General features: G+C 71.1%; 2 protein-coding genes across 2 annotated transcripts in view; one reads left to right on the top strand and one right to left on the bottom strand.

Annotated features, from left to right (window-relative positions):
- The window catches only part of COPZ1 (COPI coat complex subunit zeta 1), a 41,356-nt gene that overhangs the window by 13,038 nt on the left and 1,993 nt on the right, over window positions 1–26,325 (top strand). The window lies entirely within an intron of this gene.
- Window positions 303–25,333, bottom strand: ITGA5 (integrin subunit alpha 5). The gene is made up of 30 exons (XM_072847233.1): window positions 25,050–25,333; window positions 23,800–23,927; window positions 23,021–23,133; window positions 22,757–22,883; window positions 22,291–22,352; window positions 21,958–22,003; window positions 21,479–21,604; window positions 20,105–20,149; window positions 19,961–20,004; window positions 19,763–19,819; window positions 19,248–19,300; window positions 18,902–19,128; window positions 18,140–18,331; window positions 16,205–16,250; window positions 16,029–16,136; window positions 15,342–15,397; window positions 15,082–15,233; window positions 14,836–14,973; window positions 10,863–10,930; window positions 10,620–10,770; window positions 9,617–9,709; window positions 9,466–9,542; window positions 8,665–8,745; window positions 8,474–8,579; window positions 8,077–8,229; window positions 6,543–6,659; window positions 5,412–5,525; window positions 3,383–3,484; window positions 2,614–2,736; window positions 303–1,692 (listed from the first exon to the last, which is right to left on the bottom strand). The coding sequence occupies exons 1-30, from the start codon at window positions 25,286–25,288 to the stop codon at window positions 1,609–1,611; spliced, it is 3,228 nt and encodes a 1,075-aa protein (XP_072703334.1). The 5' UTR covers window positions 25,289–25,333; the 3' UTR covers window positions 303–1,608.

Raw genomic sequence — 26,325 nt, 5'->3', positions numbered from 1 at the left:
AGGGGTGCCCTGCACAGCGCCCGTGGGTGCTGGGTCCCCCCCCCTCGCAGCGCCGACGGCCGGGGGGGGGATGAATAATTGATGCCCGACGCGTCCCGGCTGCTAATGAGCGCGGTAATGGCGTCACCCGACACCCCCGCACACGCGTGGGCGCTCAGCCGTGCCCGGCCTGGCACACGCGTGTGCTCCCCCCCGCCGTGCCCCCTTGCACCGCAGCTGTGGGTCGGACACGTTGATTGGGGGGCCCTGAGGCCGCCCCCCCCAAATTAAATACAAACCGAAGCCGCCCCCCCCCAGCACCCGCCTGTGCCCCCGGCCCCCCCCCGCGTTAGTGCAATCACCCCCCCGCGGCCCGGGACACCCGGGGACACCTGGGGACACCCCGGGGACATTGGGGGGGGGGGGGTGAGGTGTCGTGTGTGTCGTGTGTCCCCCCCCCCCAAAACTTTGGGCGCGGGGTCAGTGCAAAGTGAGGGGCCCGCGGTGGGGGGCACGGGCAGTGCAGCACGCGTCGGCCGCGCCGGGTGACACCGCGAGGGGGTGACACCGCGAGGGGGTGACACCGTGAGGTGGTGACACCGCAAGAGGGTGACACCGCGAGGGGGTGACACCGTGAGTGGGTCACACTGCGAGCGGGTGACACCGTGAGCGGGTGACACCATGAGAGGGTGACACCGTGAGAGGGTGACACCGCGAGGGGGTGACACCGCGAGCGGGTGCCACCGGGGCGTGTGTGTGTGTGTCCCCAGGTCCTGTGCCAGGTGGGGTCACAGGGCTGGCACCGGTGCCCGGTGCGGTGACGGTGTAGGCACGGCGGTGTCCGGCAGGGTGGTGTCCATCCCACCGGTGTCCTGACTGTCACGGTGGTGGCCGGGATGGCAGTGCCGGTCACAGCAGCGATGCCACCAGCATGGCGGTGGTACCCGGCACGGCGGTGGTGTCCTGGTGTGGTGGTGCCTGGCACGGCGATGTCCCGGTGTGGTGGTACCCGGCACAGCGGCGGTGTCCCGGTGTGGCGGCACCCGGCACGGTGGCGGTGTCCCGGTGTGGCGGTACCCGGCATGGCGGCGGTGTCCCGGTGTGGCGGTACCCGGCACGGCGGTGGTGTCCCGGTGTGGCAGCGCCCGGCACGGCGGTGGTGTCCCGGTGTGGCGGCACCCGGCACGGTGGCAGTGTCCCGGTGTGGCGGTGCCCGGCACGGCGGTGGTGCCCAGCATGCAGGTTGTGCCAGCTATGGCGGTCGTACCCGGCACAGCGGTTGTGCCTGGGCCGCTGCCGCCTGGCACGGCGGTGTCCAGCGTGTCGGTGCCCGGCTCGGCATCACCCCATGTGCCGGCAGTGCCCGTCCCGGCGGTACCCAGTCCGGCGGCGATGCCGGTGCCGGCGATACTCAGTCCGGCGGTGACGCCCAGCACGACGGTACCCGTTCCGGCGGCGGTGCCGGGACCGTTGCCGCCCGGCACGACGGCGTCCAGCGTGTTGGCGGTGCCCGGCGCGGGGGTTCCCGGCGCGTTGGCGCTCGGCCCGGCGGTGCCCGTCCCGGCGTGGCGGCGGTGCCCGTCCCGGCGTGGCGGCGGCGCGCGGCCCGCGGTGCGGTGCGGGGCCCCGTCAGGCCTCCGAGGCCGCCTGGGGCTTCAGCTGCGCCTTCTCCATGGCCGTGCCGTAGGGCCCCGAGCGCTTGAAGAAGCCCAGCTGGGGGGGGGTCAGGGGGAGCCCCGCGTGCCCATGGCCTTGGGACCCCCCCGTCCCTTGGGTCCCCCACGTCCCCTCTGCCCCCCATGTCCCCTCTGCCCCCCATGGTGCCCATGGCCTTGTGCCCCCACGTCCCTTGTGTCCTCCCATGTCCCCTGTGCCCCCCACGTCCCTTGTGCCCCCATGTCCCCTCTGCCCCCCATGTCCCTTGTGCCCCCCCACGGTGCCCATGTCCCCTGTGCCCCCCACGTCCCTTGTGTCCCCCATGTCCCCTGTGCCCCCATGTCCCCTGTGCCCCCCATGTCCCTTGTGTCCCACATGTCCCCTCTGCCCCCATGTCCCCTGTGCCCCCCACGGTGCCCATGTCCCCTGTGCCCCCCACGTCCCTTGTGTCCCCTCTGCCCCCCATGTCCCTTGTGTCCCCCATGTCCCTTGTGTCCCCCATGGTGCCCATGTCCCCTGTGCCCCCCGCGTCCCTTGTGTCCCCCATGTCCCCTCTGCCCCCCATGTCCCCTGTGCCCCCCACGTCCCTTGTGTCCCCCATGTCCCTTCTGCCCCCCACGGTGCACACGTCCCCTGTGCCCCCCATGTCCTTGTGCCCCCACGTCCCTTGTGTCCTCCCATGTCCCCTGTGCCCCCCCATGGTGCCCATGTCCTTGTGCCCCCACGTCCCCTCTCCCCCCCCATGGTGCCCATGTCCTTGTGCCCCCACGTCCCCTCTCCCCCCATGGTGCCCACGTCCCCTGTGCCCTCCCATGGTGCCAATGTCCCCTGTGCCCCCCATGTCCCCTGTGCCCCCGCCATGGTGCCCACGTCCCCTGCATCCCCCATGCCCTCCACGTCCCCTGTGGCCCCAAAGATGCCCCCCCGCCCCCCCCTACTCTCCGGACCCCCGTGCCCACCCCCGGCCCCCAGACCCACCTTGTAGAGGCCGTAGCAGAGCAGGGCGAGCAGCAGCAGCCCCAGCAGCACCGCCAGCACCACCACCCACACCGGCACCCCCGCGCTGCCCTCGGCGCGCGCCCACTGCAGCCCCGTCACCACCTGCCGCCCACGGGGTCACCCACGGCGTCACCCACGGAGTGACCCCGCACCCGCCGCAGCCCCGTCACCCCCTGCCGCCCACGGCGTCACCCACGGCGTCACCCCGCACCCGCCACAGCCCTGTCACCGCTGGCCACCCACAGCGGCACCCACGGTGTCGCCCACGGCGTCACCCACGGCGTCACCCCGCACCCGCCACAGCCCCGTCACCGCTGGCCACCCACAGCGGCACCCACGGTGTCACCCACGGCGTCACCCCGCACCCACTGCAGCCCCGTCACCCCCTGCCACCCGCAGCATCACCCGTGGGGTCACCCACGGTGTCACCCACAGCATCACCCCGCCCCCACTGCAGCCCCGTCACCCCCTGCCACCCACAGTGTCACCCGTGGGGTCACCCACGGAGTGACCCCGCACCCACTGCAGCCCCATCACCCCCTGCCACTCACAGCGTCACCCACGGCGTCACCCACGGCGTCACCCCGCACCCACTGCAGCCCCGTCACCCCCTGCCACCCACAGCATCCTCCATGGTGCCACCCACAGGGTGTGTGTCCCCCCACGGCGTCACCCCACGCCCACCGCAACCCCGTCACCCCCGTCCCCCCCGGGGCGACCCCCGTCCCCCGGCCCTGTCCCCTGTCACCTGCAGGCGCTGGCTGGGGTAGTGTTGCGGCCGGACGCGGTACGGCAGCCGCAGCACCCGGTACTCGGCCTCACAGCGCAGCGCCTGTGCCCGCACCTCCCGCTGCGGCACCCACCGTCAGCACCCGTGGGCACCCACGGGCACCCACTGACACCCGTGGGGCACCCACAAGCACCCACCAACACCCGCAGGACGCCCGCGTGGATGCACAAGGCACCCACGGACACCCGCCAATACCCACGGGGCACCCACAGACACCCACCAACACCCACAGGGCACCCACGGACACCCGCAAGCACCCACCAACACCTGTGGGTCACCTATGGACGACCATGGGCACCCACCCGCACCCACAGACACCTATGGGCACCCACTGACACCCACCAACACCCACGGGGCACCCAAGGGCACCCACGGACACCCACCAATACCCACAAGCACCCACCAACACCTGTGGGACACCCACGGACAACCATGGGCACCCACCCGCACCCACAGACACCTATGGGCACCCACTGACACCAACCAACACCCACGGGGCACCCAAGGGCACCCAAGGGCATCCACCCACAGGACACCCACATGCATGCACAGGGCACCCACTGACACCCACCAACACCCATGGGGCACCCACGGACACCCGCAAGCACCCACCAACACCTGTGGGTCACCTATGGACAACCATGGGCACCCACCCACACCCACGGGGCACCCAAGGGCACCCACAGACACCCACAAGCACCCACCAACACCTGTGGGTCACCTATGGACGACCATGGGCACCCACCCGCACCCACAGACACCTATGGGCACCCACTGACACCCACGGGGCACCCACGGACACCCACAGGCACCCACCAACACCCCCCATGAACCAGTGGGCACCCACACGCACCCACGGACATCTACGGGCACCCACTGCCACCCGTGAACACCCACAGGGGACCGTGGACACCCAGCACCCAGACGGGGCACTGTGGTGCCAGGGCACCCACTGACCCACCCCCACGGGGGACTGGGGCACCCGCCACCCCCCCCACCATGGGTGACAGGGGCACCCACCCCCCCGGGGACCAGGGCACGAGGGGGTCGGTCCCCGTGAGGGGTCGGGATGCTGGGGGAGCCAGGGGCTTCTTGGGGTGCTGGGGGGCGATGGGGACACTGGGGGGTCCGGGGGGGTCCTGGGGGGTCCCGAGGGGGTCTCGAAGGGGTTCTGGGGCCCCGGGGGGTCTCAGGGGGTCCCGGGGGTTCTGGGGCCCCGGGTGGGTCTCGGGGTGTCCCGGGGGGTCTGGGGATCCTGGGGGTTCTGGGGGTCCCGGGGGGTTCTGGGGATTCTGGGGTTCCCGGGGGGTCTCGGGGTGTCCCGGGGGTCTTGGGGGTCCTGGGGGTTCTGGGAGTCTCGGGGTTCCCGGGGGGTTCTGGGGGTCCCGGGGGTCCGGAGGGGTCTCGGGGTCTTGGGGTGTCCCGGGGGGTCTCGCGGGTTGCCGGGGGTTCTGGGGGTCCCGGGAGTCCGGGGGTCCCAGGGGTTCCCGGGGGTCTCGGGGGTCTTCGGGTGTCCCGGGGGGTCTCGGGGTTCCCGGGGGTCTCGGGGTTTTGGGGTGTCCCGGGGGGTCTCGGGGTTCCTGGGGGTGTCCCGGGGGGTCTCGGGGTTCCCGGGGGTCTCGGGGTTTTGGGGTGTCCCGGGGGTCTCGGGGGTTCCTGGGGGGTCCCAGGGGGTCTCGGGGTTCCCGGGGGGTTCTGGGGGTCCCGGGGAGTCTGGGGGTCTCGGGGATTCCCGGGGGTCTCGGGGGTCTTGGGGTGTCCCGGGGGGGTCTCGGGGTTCCCGGGGGTCTCGGGGTTTTGGGGTGTCCCGGGGGGGTCTCAGGGGTTCCTGGGGGGTCCCAGGGGTCTCGGGGTTCCCAGGGGGTTCTGGGGGTCCCGGGGAGTCCGAGGGGGTCTCGGGGTTCCCGGGGGTCTCGGGGGTTTTGGGGTGTCCCGGGGGGGGTCTCGGGGGTTCCCGGGGGGGTCCCGGGGGGTCGCGGGGTCTCACCTGCCGCAGGGAGGGGGCCCGGAGGCGGAAGGCCAGGCGCAGGCTCACCCGCTGCTGCTTCTCCAGCCCCCCCATGGGGCAGCTGAGCTGGAAGCACTCGGCCTCGGGGCACCCCTGCCACCGCCCCACGTCACCCAGCGCGGGGACACCCGGCCCCCAGTGTCACCCACCGCGGGGTCACCCTCCCACATCAGCCACAGCAGGGACATCTGCCCCCCCCCCTCCCCCCGGTGTCACCCGCTTTGGGGACACCCCGCCATGCATCACCCGTCACGGGGACACTTGGGACCCCCGGTGTCACCCGCCTTGGGGACACCCCGCCATGCATCACCCGTCATGGGGACACTTGGGACCCCCGGTGTCACCTCCCTTGGGGACACCCCGCCATGCATCACCCGTCACGGGGACACTTGGGACCCCCGGTGTCACCTCCCTTGGGGACACCCCGCCATGCATCACCCGTCACGGAGACACTTGGGACCCCCGGTGTCACCCGCCTTGGGGACACCCTGCCATGCATCACCCGTCACGGGGGTGCTTGGGACCCCTGGTGTCACCTCTCTTGGGGACACCCTGCCATGCATCACCCGTCACGGGGACACTTGGGACCCCCGGTGTCACCTCCCTTGGGGACATCCCGCCATGCATCACCCGTCATGGGGACACTTGGGACCCCCGGTGTCACCCGCCTTGGGGACACCCTGCCATGCATCACCCGTCACGGGGGTGCTTGGGACCCCCGGTGTCACCCGCCTTGGGGACATCCCGCCATGCATCACCCGTCATGGGGACACTTGGGACCCCCGGTGTCACCCGCCTTGGGGACACCCTGCCACGCATCACCCGTCACGGGGGTGCTTGGGACCCCTGGTGTCACCCGCCTTGGGGACACCCTGCCATGCATCACCCGTCACGGGGACACTTGGGACCCCCGGTGTCACCCGCAGCAGGGTGTCACCCACCTTGGGGACACCGGCACAGCAGTGCCACACCGTGGGGACAGCACCCACGGGGGGCACACGCCAGCCTGGGGGTGCCGTGGGGTGGGGCGGGGGGTGACAACAGGGACGTGCGGGCACGGGGGGACACGGGCACGGGGACATGTGGGTATGGGGACACGCGGGCACTGACCAGGGTGTGGGGGGGCGTGCGGGGGCCGCTGCCCCGTGTGTCCCGTGTGTCCCTCGTCACCGTGTCCCCCGTGTCCCGGCGCTGCAGCACGTGTGTCTCTGGGCTCTGCTCCTGCTCCTGCGGGAGGGGACAGCTCTGGGGACAGCCCTGTCCCCCGGTGCCACCCCCAACCACCCCCTGCCCCTGCGCCCTCTTCCCCCACCGCCTCCCAGTGCCACCCGTGCTGCCTCCAGATGTCCCCCAGCACTCCCAGTGCCCCCCCGGTGCCCCTCATGTCACCCAGTGCCACCTGCCTTAGTGCCACCCAGTGCCCTCAGTCTGCCCGCCACCGCCCAGTGCCCCCCAGTGCCCCCCAGTCCTCCATCTCCCAGTGCCACCTGATGTCCCCAGTGCCACCCAATGTCCCCAGCGCCCTCCAATGCCCCCAGTGCCCCCCAGTCCTCCATCTCCCAGTGCCACCCGATGTCCCCAGTGCCACCCAATGACCCCAGCACTCTCCAGTGTCCCCAGTGCCCCCCAGTGCCCCATCTCCCAGTGCCACTCAATGTCCCCAGCACCCTCCAGTGTCCCCAGTGCCCCCCAGTCCTCCATTACCCAGTGCCACCTGATGTCCCCAGTGCCACCCAATGTCCCCAGTGCCCCCCAGTCCTCCATCATCCAGTGCCACCCAATGTCCCCAGTGCCACCCAATGTCCCCAGCACCCAGTGCCACCCAATGACCCCAGCACTCTCCAGTCTCCCCAGTGCCCCCCAGTCCTCCATTACCCAGTGCCACCTGATGTCCCCAGTGCCACCCAATGTCCCCAGCACTCTCCAGTGCCCCCAGTGCCCCCCAGTCCTCCATTACCCAGTGCCACCCAATGTCCCCAGTGCCACCCAATGAACCCAGCACTCTCCAGTGTCCCCAGTGCTCCATCTCCCAGTGCCATCTGATGTCCCCAGTGCCACTCAATGTCCCCAGCACCCTCCAGTGTCCCCAGTGCCCCCCAGTCCTCCATTACCCAGTGCCACCCGATGTCCCCAGTGCCACCCAATGACCCCAGCACTCTCCAGTGTCCCCAGTGCTCCATCTCCCAGTGCCATCTGATGTCCCCAGTGCCACTCAATATCCCCAGTGCCCCCCAGTCCTCCATCATCCAGTGCCACCCAACGTCCCCAGCACCCAGTGCCACCCAATGTCCCCAGTGCCCTCCAATGCCCCCAGTGCCCCCCAGTCCTCCATCTCCCAGTGCCACCCAATGTCCCCAGTGCCACCCAATGTCCCCAGCACCCTCCAATGCCCCCAGTGCCCCATCTTCCAGTGCCACCCAATGTCCCCAGTGCCCCCAGTGCCCCCCAGTCCTCCATCATCCAGTGCCACCCAACGTCCCCAGCACCCAGTGCCACCCAATGTCCCCAGCACCCTCCAATGCCCCCAGTGCCCCATCTCCCAGTGCCACCCAATGTCCCCAGTGCCCCCAGTGCCCCCCAGTCCTCCATCTCCCAGTGCCACCCGATGTCCCCGCAGCCCCGGTCCCCGTCCCCGCGGGCGCACCGCCAGGCGCAGGCTGTCCAGGGGGTGGCTGGCGGTGCAGTTGCGGGGTCCCGAGTGGCTGACGACGTAGAGGAGGGGGTGGCCCCCGTAGCTCAGGGGACAGCTCAGCTCCAGGGTGCCATGGCTGATGGCGCTGGGACCCTCGTTCACCACCTGATGGCACCGGGGTGGGGGACACACACATGACACCCATGGCATGGGGACGTGGTACCCGTGGGGGCACCCATGGCACGGGGACACGGGCACCCGCGGGGTCAGGGAGGTGGGCACCTCGGGGGTTGGGGACATGGGCACCCGCGGGGTCAGGGAGGTGGGCACCCCCAGAGCTTGGGACGTGGCCACCACCGGGGTTGGGGACACAGGGACCCCCAGGGTCGGGGACAGGGGCCCCCCCCACCTCATAGACGTGCTCCACGGGCGGCCCCAAGTCCTGCAGCCGCCGGGGCGGCTGCTCGGGCGTCCAGCCGGCCTCGGGGACGGTGACGACGTCGGGCCGTGACACCCTGGGGACACGGGCACAGACACAGAGGGGGTCGGGCAGGGCTCATCGCCCCCCCGGGACCCCCCCAGGGCGCGTGGGGCACTCACCCGAAGGCGGAGAGGCGGGTGGCCGCCCGCACCTCCAGCGGCACCGTCACCACCTCGCTCTGCGAGTTGTTGGCGTTCTTGCTGCCGGCACACGGGGGGGTCACGGCACAGCCCCCCCCCCGGCTGCTGGCACCGGGGGGCACCCCAAGGGACCCCCCCCAGTGTGGCTGTGTCAATGGGACCCCCTCACTTTTGGGAGCCCCCCGCACCACCCCCGGAAGGTCCCCAGATGGGGCGTCGCAGGCTGGACCCCCCACCCCCACCCCAGGACTCTCACCCCAGGGTGCTCCTGGGTGGGACCCCCCACCCTGAGCCCTCAGGGTGCCCCAGGTGGGACCCCCACCTTTGGGACCCCCCAAGGTCCCCAGATGGGATATAGCAGGCTGGACCCCCCACTCCCGAGCCCCCCCCACTGGGGTCCCTCCACTCCAGACCCCCCGTAGGATCTCCCTGCCCCCCCAACCAGGACCCCCCACGATCCCCTAGCTGGGCCCCCCATCCCAGCACCCCCACCCCAGGGTGCCCCAGGTGGGACCCCCCACCTTTGGGACCCCCCCAAGGTCCCCAGATGGGATATAGCAGGCTGGACCCCCCCACCCCAGGGTGCCCAAGGTGGGACCCCCACACCCCAGAGCCCCCCATTGGGGTCCCTCCACTCCAGACACCCCCCCGTAGGATCTCGCCTGACCCCCAGCTGGGCCCCCCATCCCAGGCCCCCCACCCCAGGGTGCCCCAGGTGGGCCCCTCCCACCCAGCCCCCCCAGGCCCCCCACCCCTGGGTGCCCCAGCTGGCCCCCCCACCTGCGGATCTGCAGCTCGAAGCGGATGCTCTTGCTGCTGTCGCCGAGGTGGGGGATGGTGAAGCGCAGCCCCCAGATCTGCGGGCAGAGGGGAGGGGTCACGCCGGGCCCCCGGCCCCCCGGCCCCCCGGCCCCCCGCGCCCCCCACTCACGCTGGCGCCCGCCTTCATGGGGTTGCCGAGGTCACAGACGAGGGGGCTCGAGCCGTTGCCCACCCCGAGCTCGCAGCTCAGCGCAGAGAAGTTCTGGGGGGGGGGGGTGCCGGGGGTGCGGGCCCCCGCAGGGGCCAGGGGCACCCACCCCTGTGCACCCACCCCACACCTGGGGGCACCCAGGGGCACGCCCCCTATATCCAGGGGACACCCATATCCACCCACCCCACACCTGGGGGCACCCACCAGCACCCACCCTATATCCAGGGGACACTCCCATGCACCCCCCCCATACCTGGGGGCACCCAGGGGCACCCACCCCACACCTGGGGGCACCCAGGGGCACGCCCCCTATATCCAGGGGACACCTCCATGCACCCCCCACACCTGGGGGCACCCACCAGCACCCACCCTATATCCAGGGGACATCTCCATGCACCCCCCCATACCAGGGGGCACCCAGGGGCACCCCCCCTATATCCAGGGGACACCCCATGCACCCCCCATACCCGGGGGCACCCACCAGCACCCGCCCTATATCCAGGGGACACCCCCATGCACCCCCCCATACCTGGGGGCACCCACCGGCACCCCCCTATATCCAGGGGACACCCCATGCACCCCCATACCTGGGGGCACCCAGAGGCACCCCCCTATATCCAGGGGACACCCCATGCACCCCCCATACCCGGGGCACGCACCAGCACCCGCCCTATATCCAGGGGACACCCCCATGCACTCCCCCATACCCGGGGGCACCCAGGGGCACCCACCCCACACCTGGGGACACCCAGGGGCACCCCCCTATATCCAGGGGACACCCCCATGCACCCCCCATACCCGGGGGCACCCACCCCATACTTGGGCTCCCCTTGTGCACCCACCCCATACCCGGAGACGTCCCCAGGCACCCCCGACCCCCCAGGCGCCCACCCCATCCTGGGTGCCGGGGGCACCCAGCCCACGCCCAGCCAGCACCCCGTGCCCCCCCCCGCACACGCACCCCGTGTGGGCGCAGCACCCCGGTGTACTGGGCGTGGGGGGGGGGCCGCACGTGCAGCTCGGCCTCGTACGCCCCCCCCTCGCCCTGGTTGCGGGCGTTGAAGGTCAGGTTCAGGCTGTTGCGGTCCCCCAGGTAGACGGCGCGGCGGTCCCTGCGGGGACCCTGCGTCACGGCCACCCTGGGCCACGGCCCCTGGGTCCCCGGGGACCCCAGACCCCCCAGACCCCCCGGTCCCCCCCTTACACGGACGCCTCCAGCTGCAGGTCGGGCACGCAGACGTTGTCCTCCCCGCAGTCCAGCTGGATGTGAGCCTGCGCGGGGGACACGAGGACGTGGGGACACGGGGCGATGGGGACACGGGGCGATGGGGACACGGGGCGATGGGGACCCAAGGATGTGGGGACACGGGGGCAATGGGGGACACGGGGCGATGGGGACACGGGGGTGAGGGGGACACGGGGCCGATGGGGACACGGGGGCAATGGGGAACACAGGGGTGATGGGGACACGGGGACAAAGGGGCACGCAGGGGCAGTGGGGGACACGGGGCGATGGGGACACGGGGGTGAGGGGGACACGGGGCCGATGGGGACACGGGGGCAATGGGGAACACAGGGGTGATGGGGAGATGGGGACAAAGGGGCACACAGGGGAAGTGGGGGACATGAGGGTGATGGGGGACATGGGGGTGATGGGGGACACGGGGGCGATGGGGACATGGGGGTGATGGGGACCCAAGGATGTGGGGACACGGGGGCAATGGGGGACACGGGGGTGATGGGGACACGGGGACAAAGGGGCACACAGGGGCAGTGGGGGACATGAGGGTGATGGGGACACGGGGGTGATGGGGACACAGGGGCGATGGGGACACGGGGACAAAGGGGCACGCAGGGGCAGTGGGGGACATGGGGCGATGGGGACACGGGGGTGATGGGGACCCAAGGATGTGGGGACACGGGGGCAATGGGGGACACGGGGCGATGGGGACACGGGGACAAAGGGGCACGCAGGGGCAGTGGGGGACATGAGGGTGATGGGGACACGGGGGTGATGGGGGACACAGGGGCGATGGGGACATGGGGGCGATGGGGACCCAAGGATGTGGGGACACGGGGGCAATGGGGGACACGGGGGTGATGGGGACACGGGGGTGATGGGGACACGGGGACAAAGGGGCACACAGGGCCAGTGGGGGACATGAGGGTGATGGGGGACACAGGGGTGATGGGGACACAGGGGTGAGGGGGACACGGGGGCAATGGGGCACGCAGGGGCAGTGGGGGACATGAGGGTGATGGGGACATGGGGGCGATGGGGGACACAGGGGCGATGGGGACCCAAGGATGTGGGGACACGGGGGCAATGGGGGACACGGGGGTGATGGGGACACGGGGGTGATGGGGACAGGGGGACAAAGGGGCACACAGGGGCAGTGGGGGACATGAGGGTGATGGGGGACACGGGGGTGAGGGGGACACGGGGGCGATGGGGACACGGGGGCAATGGGGAACACAGGGGCGATGGGGACACGGGGACAAAGGGGCACACAGGGGCAGTGGGGGACACGGGGCGATGGGGACACGGGGGTGAGGGGACACGGGGACAAAGGGGCACGCAGGGGCAGTGGGGGACATGAGGGTGATGGGGACACGGGGCGATGGGGACACGGGGCGATGGGGGACACGGGGACAAAGGGGCACGCAGGGGCAGTGGGGGACACGGGGGCGATGGGGGACACAGGGGCGATGGGGACCCAAGGATGTGGGGACACGGGGGCAATGGGGGACACGGGGCGATGGGGACACGGGGACAAAGGGGTACGCAGGGGCAGTGGGGGACATGAGGGTGATGGGGACACGGGGCCGATGGGGACATGGGGGCGATGGGGACACGGGGGCAATGGGGACATGGGGGCGATGGGGACACGGGGCAATGGGGACACGGGGCGATGGGGGTCACAGCGACATTGAGTGATGCAGGGGACAGCGGGTGACGGGGTCATGGATGATGCAGGGGACAATAGGTAATGGGGGACAACGGCTGGTGCAGGGGACAATGGGTGGCACAGGGTGCTACTGGGTGCCATGGGGTGACATCGGGTGCCATGGGGTGGCAGAGGGTGACACTGGGTGCCAGGGGGTGGGACAGGGTGCTATAGAGTGCCATTGGGTGACACCGGCTGGCATGGGGAGGCATGGGGTGACACAGGGTGCTATAGGGTGACACTGAGTGACACTGGGTGGCATGGGGAGGAATGGGGTGACACTGGGTGCCATGGGGTGGGACAGGGTGCCATTGGGTGCTATGGGGTGACACTGGGTGCCATGGGGTGGGACAGGGTGCCATTGGGTGCCACGGGGTGACACTGGATGCCATAGGGAGACATGGGGTGACACAGGGTGCCATGGGGAGGAATGGGGTGACACTGGGTGCCATGGGGTGGGACAGGGTGCCATTGGGTGCCACAGGGTGACACTGGGTGCCATGGGGTGGGACAGGGTGCCATTGGGTGCTATGGGGTGACACTGGGTGCCATGGGGTGGGACAGGGTGCCATGGGGTGCCGCGGGGTGACACTGGGTGCCATAGGGAGACATGGGGTGACACAGGGTGCCATGGGGAGGAATGGGGTGACACTGGGTGCCATGGGGTGGGACAGGGTGCCATTGGGTGCCACAGGGTGACACTGGGTGCCATGGGGTGGGACAGGGTGCCATTGGGTGCTATGGGGTGACACTGGGTGCCATGGGGTGGGACAGGGTGCCATTGGGTGCCACGGGTGACACTGGGTGCCATAGGGAGACATGGGGTGACACAGGGTGCCATGGGGAGGAATGGGGTGACACTGGGTGCCATGGGGTGGGACAGGGTGCCATTGGGTGCCACAGGGTGACACTGGGTGCCATGGGGTGGGACAGGGTGCCATTGGGTGCCACAGGGTGACACTGGGTGCCATGGGGTGGGACAGGGTGCCATTGGGTGCTATGGGGTGACACTGGGTGCCATGGGGTGGGACAGGGTGCCATTGGGTGCCACGGGGTGACACTGGGTGCCATAGGGAGACATGGGGTGACACAGGGTGCCATGGGGAGGAATGGGGTGACACTGGGTGCCATGGGGTGGGACAGGGTGCCATTGGGTGCCACAGGGTGACACTGGGTGCCATGGGGTGGGACAGGGTGCCATTGGGTGCTATGGGGTGACACTGGGTGCCATGGGGTGGGACAGGGTGCCATTGGGTGCCACGGGGTGACACTGGGTGCCATAGGGAGACATGGGGTGACACAGGGTGCCATGGGGAGGAATGGGGTGACACTGGGTGCCATGGGGTGGGACAGGGTGCCATTGGGTGCCACAGGGTGACACTGGGTGCCATGGGGTGGGACAGGGTGCCATTGGGTGCCACAGGGTGACACTGGGTGCCATGGGGTGGGACAGGGTGCCATTGGGTGCTATGGGGTGACACTGGGTGCCATGGGGTGGAACAGGGTGCCATTGGGTGCCACGGGGTGACACTGGGTGCCATAGGGAGACATGGGGTGACACAGGGTGCCATGGGGAGGAATGGGGTGACACTGGGTGCCATGGGGTGGGACAGGGTGCCATTGGGTGCCACAGGGTGACACGGGGTGCCATGGGGTGGGACAGGGTGCCATTGGGTGCTATGGGGTGACACTGGGTGCCATGGGGTGGGACAGGGTGCCATTGGGTGCCACGGGTGACACTGGGTGCCATAGGGAGACATGGGGTGACACAGGGTGCCATGGGGAGGAATGGGGTGACACTGGGTGCCATGGGGTGGGACAGGGTGCCATTGGGTGCCACAGGGTGACACTGGGTGCCATGGGGTGGGACAGGGTGCCATTGGGTGCTATGGGGTGACACTGGGTGCCATGGGGTGGGACAGGGTGCCATTGGGTGCCACGGGGTGACACTGGGTGCCATGGGGTGGGACAGGGTGCCATTGGGTGCCACGGGGTGACACTGGGTGCCATAGGGAGACATGGGGTGACACAGGGTGCCATGGGGAGGAATGGGGTGACACTGGGTGCCATGGGGTGGGACAGGGTGCCATTGGGTGCTATGGGGTGACACTGGGTGCCATGGGGTGGGACAGGGTGCCATTGGGTGCCACGGGGTGACACTGGGTGCCATGGGGTGGGACAGGGTGCCATTGGGTGCCACGGGGTGCCGGGGGGGGGAGGGGGGGGTACCTTGGCTTCCAGTCGGGTGCGGATATGGGCGGCCAGGACTGGGTGCAGCCCATGGGTGTCGGGGGGAGCGTGGGGGTCCAAGGCAAAGCTCAGCCCCACAGCGATGGGTGACAGCTTGTCCCGGAACTCCGACTCATTCTGCCGGGGGGGGGCACACAACGACACAGGGTGATGAGCAAGGCGCGTGTGCGTGGGGAGGGGCACCCATTGGGTGCTCCCCCCACCCACCCCTGCTCCCCGGCGTACCCGTAGGAAGACGGCCATGGTGCGACAGCGGGTGCCGGCCCCGTTGGGGACGGGGAGGGTGAGGGTGCGGGTGGGTTGCCCCCCCGGGAGGAACAACGCCCGTCGCCCCCCCGCAGCCTTCGCCCCATCCACGCTCAGCTCCACCGCGAAACCTCCGGGGGGGGGGACACACACACCCACGTCAGGGACCCCGGCGTCCGGGGTCCTTGATGTGGGGTGTCCCCCCCACCCCCGCCACCGTGTCCCCCCCCCCAACTCACCGATGGGGCCGGGGACGTGACGCCCCGAGGCGTTGAGGCAGAAGCTGACGTTGATGCTGGGGGGGGGACACAGGGGGGACACCCATGCAGCCCCCCCGCACCCCCATGGGTGCACCAGCACCCACGTGTGTGTGTGTGTGTCCCATCCCCCTGTGCCCTCCCTAATTGTCCCCAACACCCCGGGATGTGTCCCCCCCCACTCCTCAGAGTCCCCCCCCATGGACCCCCGATGCCCTCAGACATTGGGTGCCCCCTTGGTGTCCCCTGATGTCCCCCTGTGACCCCTTTGCTGCCCCCAAGCCACCTGAGACCCCCCCCACCTGTGCCCTCCCACCCCCGTGTTCCCCTGGGGCGTCCCCAAGCCCAACTTGTCCCCATGTCCCCTCCAGTGTCCCCATGTCCCCAGGGTCCCTCCTTGGACCTGTGATCCCCAGGGACCCCCCAAACCCCCCAGCCATTGGGTGCCCCCTGGTAATTCCCCCCACCCCCACCCCCACCCCAAGGTCCCTGCTGTCCCCAAGCCCCCACGTGACCCCTTGGTGTCCCCCAGGCCACCCGAGAACCTGGGGACACCCTGGTTGTCCCCAACCCCTCTGTACCCCCTTTTACCCCATGCCCCCCCAGCCCAGGAACCCCCGGTCCCCACGGGGTGCCCGTCACCCCACGGTGCCCCACGGTGTCACCCACCAGGGGACGTGGAGGCCGGTGCCCTCCAGGACGCAGCCGCGCTCCTCGGGGTTGAACATGGTGGGGAAGACGCTGAGCGTGGCGCTGGCGTGGACGATGGGGCGGCCCCTGGGGACAGGGCGTCAGGGACAGCCCGGGGACAGCCCGGGGACACCCCCCCCGCCAGCGGCACCCACCTGTACACCACGGCCGTGTCCACCCCAAAGGCACCCACCAGGAGGTCTGTGGGGAGAAGGGGACAGCGGTGCCACCAGATGCGGGGGGACGTGGCCAGGAGGGGTGGCAGTGGTGGCGGGGCACCCGTGGGGGGGTGTCTGGGGCTGGGTGTCCCCTGCCGTGGGGTGGCACGGCCAGGCTGGGTGTCCCCAACCATTGAGCACCCATAGGGTGGCATGGACGGGTCTGGGTGTCCCCTGCCATGGGGTGGCACGGCCAGGCTGGGTGTCCCCAACCATTGAGCACCCAGAGGGTGGCACGGACGGGTCTGGGTGTCCCTTGCCGTGGGGCACCCATAGGGTGGCGTGGACGGGTCTGGGTGTCCCCTGCCGTGGGGTGGCACGGCCAGGCTGGGTGTCCCCTGCCATGGGACACCCACCTATGGGGACATCTGAGGCTGGGTGTCCCCTGCCATGGGGCACCCATAGGGTGGCGTGGATGGGTCTGGGTGTCCCCTGCCGTGGGGTGGCACGGCCAGGCTGGGTGTCCTCTGCCATGGGCCACCCACCTATGGGGACATCTGAGGCTGGGTGTCCCCAACCATTGGGCACCCAGAGGGTGGCACGGCCAGGCTGGGTGTCCCCTGCCATTGAGCACCCATAGGGTGGCACGGCCAGGTCTGGGTGTCCCCTGCCATGGGGTGGCACAGCCAGGCTGGGTGTCCCCTGCCATGGGGCACCCGTGGGGGGGTGTCTGGGGCTGGGTGTCCCCTGCCGTGGGGTGGCACGGCCAGGCTGGGTGTCCCCAACCATTGAGCACCCATAGGGTAGCACGGACGGGTCTGGGTGTCCCCTGCCGTGGGGCACCCGTGGGGGGGTGTCTGGGGCTGGGTGTCCCCTGCCATGGGGCACCCATAGGGTGGCGTGGATGGGGCTGGGTGTCCCCTGCCGTGGGGTGGCACGGCCAGGCTGGGTGTCCCCAACCATTGAGCACCCATAGGGTGGCATGGACGGGTCTGGGTGTCCCCTGCCATGGGGTGGCACGGCCAGGCTGGGTGTCCCCAACCATTGAGCACCCAGAGGGTGGCACGGACGGGTCTGGGTGTCCCTTGCCGTGGGGCACCCATAGGGTGGCGTGGATGGGTCTGGGTGTCCCCTGCTGTGGGGTGGCACGGCCAGGCTGGGTGTCCTCTGCCATGGGCCACCCACCTATGGGGACATCTGAGGCTGGGTGTCCCCAACCATTGAGCACCCATAGGGTGGCATGGACGGGTCTGGGTGTCCCCTGCCATGGGGTGGCACGGCCAGGCTGGGTGTCCCCAACCATTGAGCACCCATAGGGTGGCACGGACGGGTCTGGGTGTCCCCTGCCATGGGGTGGCACGGCCAGGCTGGGTGTCCTCTGCCATGGGCCACCCACCTATGGGGACATCTGAGGCTGGGTGTCCCCAACCATTGAGCACCCATAGGGTGGCACGGACGGGTCTGGGTGTCCCTTGCCGTGGGGCACCCATAGGGTGGCGTGGACGGGTCTGGGTGTCCCCTGCCATGGGGTGGCACGGCCAGGCTGGGTGTCCCCTGCCATGGGCCACCCACCTATGGGGACATCTGAGGCTGGGTGTCCCCTGCCATGGGGCACCCATAGGGTGGCGTGGATGGGGCTGGGTGTCCCCTGCCATGGGCCACCCACCTATGGGGACATCTGAGGCTGGGTGTCCCCATCCATTGAGCACCCATAGGGTGGCACGGACGGGTCTGGGTGTCCCCTGCCATGGGGTGGCACGGCCAGGCTGGGTGTCCCCTGCCATGGGGCACCCATAGGGTGGCGTGGATGGGGCTGGGTGTCCCCTGCCGTGGGGTGGCACGGCCAGGCTGGGTGTCCCCAGCCACTGAGCACCCCTGGGGTGGGACCCCCGGGGGCGGGCGTCCCCGCTGGGGCGGTGGCGGGTCCCTTACCCGGGTAGCCGTTGCCGTCCAGGTCGGTGGCCCCTCGCAGGGCGGCTCCGAAGAAGTCGGGGTGCCGGCCGGGCGCCCAGTGCCCCCGCAGCACCTGGGCGGGCTGGGGGTGCAGCCCGGCCCCCCGCCCGCCGTAGATGTACACCAGACCCTGCCGGCCCTCGGCACCCAGCGGGGCCCCCACCGCCACGTCTGCGCCACGCTGCTCAGGGGGGGGCACGGGGGCCGTGCCCCCCCGCGCCCCCCTGTGCCACCCTACGGCCCAGGCACCCCCCCTGCACCCCCCTGTGCCACCCTATACTGGGCACCCCCGCACCCCATGCACCCCCCGTGCCACCCTATAGCCTGGGCACCCCCCGCACCCCGTATGCCACCCCCTCCCTCCGGGGACCCCTGCACCTCCTGCGCCCTGCCCTGGCCACCGCCTGTGCTCCCCCCGGGCACCCCTGCGCCCCCCTCCCTCCGGGGACCCCCTGCGCCCCTGTGCCCCCCCCGGGCACCCCTGCACCCCCTCCCTCCAGGGACCCCCTGTGCCCTGCCCTGGGCCCCCTGCACCTCCTGTGCCCCCCCGCACCCCCTGTGCCCCCCTCCCTCCAGGGACCCCTGTGCCCTGCCCTGGGCCCCCCGCACCCCCTCCGTGCCCCCACCACCACCCTGGGCACCCCTGCACCCCCTTGTCCCATCGTGTGTGTGTGTGCCCCGTGTGTGTCGTGTGTGTCCCCCCCCCGGGGCACCCCCTGCGCCCCCTCCCCGGCCACCCACCGTTGAAGCCATCCAGGTCAAGGTCACCCAGGGGGGCGATGGCGCTGCCGAAGCGCCCAAACTCCTGGGGCCCGGTGAGGGCCATGGCGGGGGTGGGTGCCATGGCGGGGGCGGGCAGGGCCCCCCCGGGCAGCTGCAGGTACAGGTACACCCTGCCCACCTCCTGCACCCGCCCCTCCCCTGTCCGCGCCATGAAGAGGGGGGCCCCCACCAGCAGATCCGCCAGCCTGCGGGCAGCGGCCGTCAGCCCCCCCACACCCGCAGACCCATGGGGTGGGGTAGGGGGGCACCCATGGGTGCTCAGCGGGAGCACCCGTGAGGGTAGCGGCGGGGGGGGGGCACTCACCCGTCGTTGTTCACATCCGTGGCTGCCACGGCGTAGCCGAAATACGCTGCCATCTGATGGGGGGGAGCGGGGGTGAGGGGTGCTGGGTGGGCTCCCCAGTCTGCATGGGTGCTCCCAACATGCGTGGGTGCCCCCACCCTGTCTGGATGCTCCCAATATATATGGGTGCCCCCCCACCCTGCACGGGTGCCCCCACCACCCACGGGTGCCCCCCAACATCTACAGGTGCCCCCACCATGCGTGGGTGCCCCTGCCCTGCACGGGTGCTCCCACCATCCACGGGTGCCCCCCCCATCCACGGGTGCCCCCCAACCTGCACAGGTACCCCCAACCCTGCACGGGTGCCCCCACCACCCACGGGTGCCCCCCTCTGTGGGACCCCCCATCCACCCCCCACACACCCAGGCACCCTGTGGGTGCACCCAGGGACACCGGGGGGTCACCCAGCACCCCGGGTGGGTACCCCCACCCTGCCTGGGCACCCCTGCCCCCCAGGGACCCCCTGCCGACCCCACCTGCTCCCCTGAGAAGTTGTACAGGGACTTCATGTTGGTGCCGTTGAGGATGGTGACCTGGGGACACGGGGACAGGGGGGACACGGGGGACACTGCGGCAGCGGCCAGGGAACCCCGGCAGCCGGGGCCCCCCGGTGCCCCCCGTGTCCTCCCGTCCCCTGTCCCCGTGTCCCCTGTCCCCCATGCCCGCAGCCTTACGTAGCCATAGGTGAGGTTGCCCTTGGGGACACCGGCCACGAAGTCTGCAAGGGACAAAGTGACCCTGTCAGGGGGGGTGTCCGGGTGGGGGGGCTGTGACCACCCCCCCCCATGTCACCCCCTCGGCACCCCGGTGGCACCCACCTTGTATCATGTCCCCGCTGAACTCACCGACCGCCACCGAGTAGCCTGTGGGGGGGGGAGAGGTGTCACCTGCGTTGTCACCCACGCCACCGATGCCACCCTGCCCCCTGTGTCCCCATGTCCCTGTGCCTCACGCCTCTTGTGCCCACGTCCCCACACCCCCGTGCCCTGTCCCCTGTCCCCATCCCTCCTCCATGCCCTCGTGTCCCCATGCCCCTGTGACCCGCTCCCCCATCCCCATGTCCCCGTGTCTCCCTGTGCCCCTGTCCTGTGTCCCCATGCCCCTGTGTCCCCCTGTCCCCACGCCCATCCCTCTCTCCCGTCCCCATACCCTGTGTCCCTGCGTCCCTGTCCCTGTCTCCTATGTCCCCATGTCGCTGTCCCACCCTGTCCCCCACTCCCCCTGCCCCAAGTGTCCCCATGCCACTGCCTCCTGTGTCCTCATGTCCCCCGTCTCTTCATGCCCCTGTCTCCTCTGTCCCTTCTGTCCCCATGCCCGTCCCCGTCTCCTCTGTCCCCATGTCCTTGTTCCCTGTCCTCCCGTGTTCCCCATTCCCCCATGTGCTCTCTGTCCCCATGTCCCCATGCCCCTGTCCCCATGCCTCTGACCCTGTCCTCCCATGTCCCCAGACCCCTGTACCCCCATGTCCCCTGTGTCCTCATGCCCCCATGCCCCTGTCCCTCCATGCCCCATGTTCCTGTCCCCAGTGTCCTCATGTCCCCATGTCCATGTCCCTCATGTCCCCATGCCCGTGTCCCCCGTCCCCCATGCCCCCTGTGCCCCTGTCCCTCCATGCCCCATGTCCCCATGTTCCTGTCCCCAGTGTCCTCATGTCCTCCATGTCCCCCTGCCCGCCTCCTGTGTCGTGTCCCCATGCTCCTCTGTCCTCACGTCCCCCACGTCCCCATGCCCACGTCCCCATGTCCCTCATGTCTCCATGCCCATGTCCCCCATGCCCCCTGTGCCCCTGTCCCTCCATGCCCCATGTCCCCATGTTCCTGTCCCCAGTGTCCTCATGTCCCCCACGTCCCCATGCCCACGTCCCCACATCCCTCATGTCCCCATGCCCATGTCCCCCATGCCCCATGTCCCCATGTCCTGTCCCCCACGTCCCCATGCCCATCTCCTGTGTCACGTCCCCATGCTCCTGTGTCACGTCCCCCACACCCCCATGCCCACGTCCCCATGTCCCTCATGTCCCCATGCCCGTGTCCCCCATGCCCCATGTCCCTGTCCCCATGTCCCCATGCCCATCGCCTGTGTCGTGTCCCCCTGCTCCTGTGTCCCCACGTCCCCCACGTCCCCATGCCCGTGTCCCCGTGTCCCCATGCCCGTGTCCCCCACGCCCCCCTGTCCCCTGTCCCCAGGCAGACCCATGTAGCTGTCATCGTAGGTGGGGGCCGCCTGGCGCGTCTGGAGCTGCCCGGCCACCTCCTGGATGAAGTACTCGGGGTAGCTGGACGCCGCGATCTGCTCCTGCGTCGCCGACATCACCTGCCCTGGGGACACGGGCGGCCCCTCAGCACCCAGGGGTGCTGCGCACCGCGCCAGGGTGGGGGCCGGGGGGGCAGGGGCAGGCAGGGCAGGCAGGCAGGGGTACTGAGGGGCAGGCAGGGACAGGCAGGGCAGTTTAGGGACAAATCAGGGGAGTTTAGGGACAATCAGGGGAGTTTAGGGACAAATCAGGGGAGTTTAGGGACAATCAGGGGAGTTTAGGGACAATCAGGGACAGGCAGGGCAGTTTAGGGACAAATCAGGGGAGTTTAGGGACAATCAGGGGAGTTTAGGGACAATCAGGGACAGGCAGGGGAGTTTAGGGACAGGCAGGGACAGGCAGGGGCTGGGGTCTCACCTTGCCAGAAGTAGCTGCCGGGCCCCCCCACAAGCACCCGTCCCGTCTGCAGGGAGACCAGGGGAGCCCCCCTCAGCCTGGGGCACCCGCCAGGACCCCCTGCATCCCCTATATGCTCCCAGACCCCTATATACCCCCCACACCCCCACATACCCCCCTGTGACCCCCAATATAGCCCCCATACCCCATTACCCCCACGTACCCCTGCCTCCCCATGCCCCCAACCCTCGCCCCCCGGCCTATGGGTCCTGGCCCCCCATCCCTGTGATACCCCCCATGACCCCTCATATCCCCCGTGCTCCCCTGTGCCCCCCGTGTCCCCCATGCCCCCACCTGGGTGAACTCGGCGCTGAAGCCCCCCTGGCAGTAGCCCTGCCCGGCCGCAGAGTTCAGGTCTGTGGGGAGAGAGGGTGGCGGTTGGGGGGCTGGGGGGCCGGTGGGTGCTGGCGGGGGGGCTACGGGGGTGTCAGCCCCCAGGGTGTGGGGCTGGGGATGCCCAGGGGCCCATGGGTGCTGGCTGGGGGGCTATGAGGGTGACACCCCAGAGGTGCCAGGCAGGGGGGATGCCTGGGGGGTCCCTGGGTGCCAGGCAGGGTCCAGGGGGTCACCCTGAGGGTGCTGGCCATGGCGGGGGGGTGACGCCCAGGGACCCAGGGGTGCCAGGCAGGGGGTTCTGGGGGTGTCACCCGTGGGTACCAGGCAGGGGGGGAAGCCCAGTGGTGCCACCCACGGGTGCCAGGCTGGGGCGTGCCTGGAGGCTGCCTGGGGGTCTGGGGGCCGGGGCGCAGGGGGGTCCCACCTGAGCGGCAGGGCGCGTACTCCACGAACTTGGAGAAGTTGCCGATGGAGAGGAAGCAAGTGCCCACCGGCTCCCGGCCCCCCCCCTCCTCCTTGGGGGGGCTCCAGCTGTACAGTGGGGCACAGGCCTGGGGGGCAAGGGGGGGGCTGTCGGTGGGGGGCACAGGGGTCCGCATATAGACAGACCCCTGCCTCCTGCTCCCACCGTGCCCCCTCTCACCCGCCTCGGTGCCCCCCGTGCCCCCCGCCCCCGTGCCCCCCGTACCAGGATGGAGGCGTTGTGCGCCCGCACAGTGGCCCCGAACCACTGCAGGGACTTGAACTCGACGGGGTCGGGGGTCTCGGTGCTGTTGCCCCCGAAGTCGTGGGTACGGGTCCCTGCGGGGGCGGGGGGTAAGGGTCAGGCCAGCACCCGCTGCCGCAGCACCCATGGGACCCCCGCCCCGGCACCCGCTGCTCCCCCCAGATTTATCATTAACCAGGCGGGACAAGAGCCCGGCCGCGGTGCCAAGGCCACGGGGGGGGGAATGTGGCTGTGGGGGTGATGACGTGGGGCTGGGCTGGGGGGCTGTTGGAGGGGCCGTGGGGGGGCTACTGGGTCCCATGGGTGCTGGGGACTGTGTCCCTGTCGCCGGCCATGCCCACCCCCGTCCCCATGCAGTGCCTGTCCCCGGGCCCAGGGGTCCCATCCCCACCCATGTCCTTGTCCCTGTCCCCTACCCATGTCCCCACCCTGTCCCCATGCCTGGGGGGTCCTGTCCCCACCCGTGTCCCCATCCCTGTCCCCCATCCCTGTCCCCATGTGCAGGGGGTCTCATCCCCACCCATGTCCTTGTCCCTGTCCTCTACCCCTGTCCCCATGCCTGGGGGGTCCTGTCCCCACCCGTGTCCCCATCCCCGTCCCCCATCCCTGTCCCCCATCCCTGTCCCCATGCGCAGGGGGTCTCATCCCCACCCATGTCCTTGTCCCTGTCCCCTGCCCGTGTCCCCACCCTGTCCCCACACCCCGGGGGCCCGTCCCCACCCATGTCCCCCTCCCCTTACCGATGTGGTCGAAGTCGATGGGGGTGCAGTCGTCACTGGGGGGCCAGGGGCAGTGGTAGACGGCCCCCCCCTGGGTGACATTGGGCTGGCTCGTGTTGGCCTTGGGGGCACCCACCAGGATGCTGACACTGTGGGGGGGGGCACGGGGACACGGTAGCTGTCACCCACGGGGCACCCGGGGGCTCGTAGAGGATGGAGGGGATCCAGGAGCCCTGGCGTGGGGCTGTCCCGGGGGGAGGGAAACCTCTGCCCACCCCCGGCGTCCCACGGGCCCCTCTGACTCAGCCCACGGGGCCGGGCCTGGGTGACCCCTTCCGGCTCCGTGGGAGAGGAAGCACCGCAACCACCCACGGCCGTGGGGGGGGGACGGACGACGACACCCACCATGGGGGGGGGGGAGCTGGGGGCACCCAGGGGCATCCAGGTGCCCCCGGCCCCTCTGTGTCCCCCATCCTCCGGGTCCCGGGTGGGGGGACACACCGGGGGTGTCCCCCAGTTTGCCCCCGGATGCCTGGGTCCCCCCCGGGTGCGGGTCACGCGTGGGCGGGGGGGATGCAGGGCCGTGCCCGGACGCCTGGGTCCCCCCCGAGCCCCCGCCGCCCCCCGGGGGCAGCTCCCGGCTCCGGTTACAGGAAACGCTCCGGCCGGGGGCAACGGGGCCCCGGGACCCCCGGCGGGGGCCGGGGCGGGGGGGGGGGACACGGACGGGACCGGGACCGGGGCTCAGCCCCCGCCCGGTGCCCTCAGCCCCGCCGGAGACCCCCGGGGCCGGACCGTTCCCGGTTCCCGTTACCCCACCCCGGTCCCCCGGGACCGCCCCGTTCCCCGTTCCCGGTTCCCGTTTCCCATTCTCGGCCCCGGTTCCCGTTCCCGTTCCCCCGCCCCGCTCTCCGTTCCCGTTACCCGCTCCCGGTCCCGGTCCCCACCGCCCCGCTCCCCGCCCCCGCCCCGCTCCCGGGGCCGCTCCCCATCCCGCCGGGCCGGTCCCGGTCCCGCCCGCTCCCCATCCCGCTCCCTCCTGCCCGGGCTCCCTCCCGCTCCCGCTCCCGCTCCCGCTCCCCGTCCCCGCCCGGTGCCCGGTGCCCGGGGGCCGGTTCCCGTCCCCTTCCCACTTCCCGGGGCCGCTCCCGGTGCCCGGACCCGTCCCGGTGCCGCTCCCGCTCCCGCCCCGTCCCGTCCCGGTGCCGCTCCGGAGCCGCTCCCGGTGCCGGTTCCGGTGCCGTTCCCGGTGCCGGTGCCGTTCCCGGTACCTGCGGGGCCGGGGCAGGTAAAAGTCCAGCGCGAAGCCGAAGAGGGACCCGGGGGCCCCGCGGAAGGCGACGGGCCGCGACGCCTCCAGGTTGAAGGCAGCGACGGGCAGCGACGGCAGCAGCAGCGGCAGCAGCACCGGCAGCAGCAGCGGCAGCAGCGCCCGGGGCCGGGGCCGGGGCCGGGGCCGGGGCCGGGGCCGGGGGCGGCGCGGGGGGGCCGGGGCCGGGGCCGGGGCCATGGCGGAGCGGGGCTGGCCGGGCTCGGCGCTGCCTCCCGCTCCCGAGTCCCCTCGGAAAGTGCCCGGGGGGGCCCGGCCCGCCCCGCCCCGCCGTGACTCACCGGGGAGGAGCCAGAGCCCCGCCGGGCACCGGCACCGGCACCGCACCGGGCCGGGCCGGGGGAGCCGGGGGCACGGGGCACCGGGACATCCCGGGGGGAGGGGGACGTGAGGGACCGGGACCCCCCTGGGGCACCGGGACATCCCGGGGGGAGGGGGACGTGAGGGACCGGGACCCCCCTGGGGCACCGGGACGCTTTGGACAGACCGGGACACCAGGGACTGGGACATCCCGGGGGCACCGCGACACCCCGAGGGCACTGGGACATCAGGGGCTGGGACACCCAAGGGACACCCGGACACCCTGGGACACCAGGACATCGGGGATGGGGACACCCCAGGGGCACCGGGACACCCCAGGGGCACTGGGACATCAGGGACAGGGACACCCCAGGGCACCGGGATACCCCAAAGGCACCGGGACACCGGGACAGGGACACCCGAGGGGCACCGGGACACCGGGTCCTGGGGACCAGATTACCTGGGGGGCACCAGGACACCGGGAACAGGGACACTGGGCACCGGGATACCCAAGGGGGACAGGGACACTGGGAACAGGGACACAAGGGGGACACTGCGGGGACCAGGACACCGGGACCAGGGACACTGGGGGGACACTGGTGGGACCAGGACACCAGGAATCGGGACACCTGAGGGGACCTGGATACTGGGAACAGGGACACCGGGGACCAGGACATTTGAGGGGGACTGGGACACTGGGGAGGACTGGGACACCAGGAACTGGGACACTGGGGACACACCGGGGGAATGGGACACTGTGGGGACACCGAGAGACCGGGGGAGACAGGGGCCTGGGTGGCAACGGGACAAGGACACTGGGGACTGGAACACTGGGGGGGGGGGAGGCGGAACTGGGACACTGCAGGGAGGGTGAGGGGACACAGGACACCAGTGAGGGAACGGGGACAGAGGGGATG

This window comes from Ciconia boyciana, chromosome 27 (assembly GCF_034638445.1).
Source record: "Ciconia boyciana chromosome 27, ASM3463844v1, whole genome shotgun sequence".
Taxonomy (NCBI): Eukaryota; Metazoa; Chordata; class Aves; order Ciconiiformes; family Ciconiidae; genus Ciconia; species Ciconia boyciana.
This window is presented reverse-complemented; position numbering and strand designations above follow the sequence as displayed.

Bases quoted from the DNA above. Each gene is read 5' to 3' on its own strand.
- ITGA5 (XM_072847233.1), bottom strand. From the start codon at position 25,288: ATGGCCCCGGCCCCGGCCCCGGCCCCCCCGCGCCGCCCCCGGCCCCGG. The intron at 22,884-23,020 runs GTACGGGGGGCA...CTTGCCCCCCAG, and splicing joins CGCACAACGCCTCCATCCTG to GCCTGTGCCCCACTGTACAG. The intron at 19,820-19,960 runs GTAAGGCTGCGG...CCGTGTCCCCAG, and splicing joins GCAACCTCACCTATGGCTAC to GTCACCATCCTCAACGGCAC.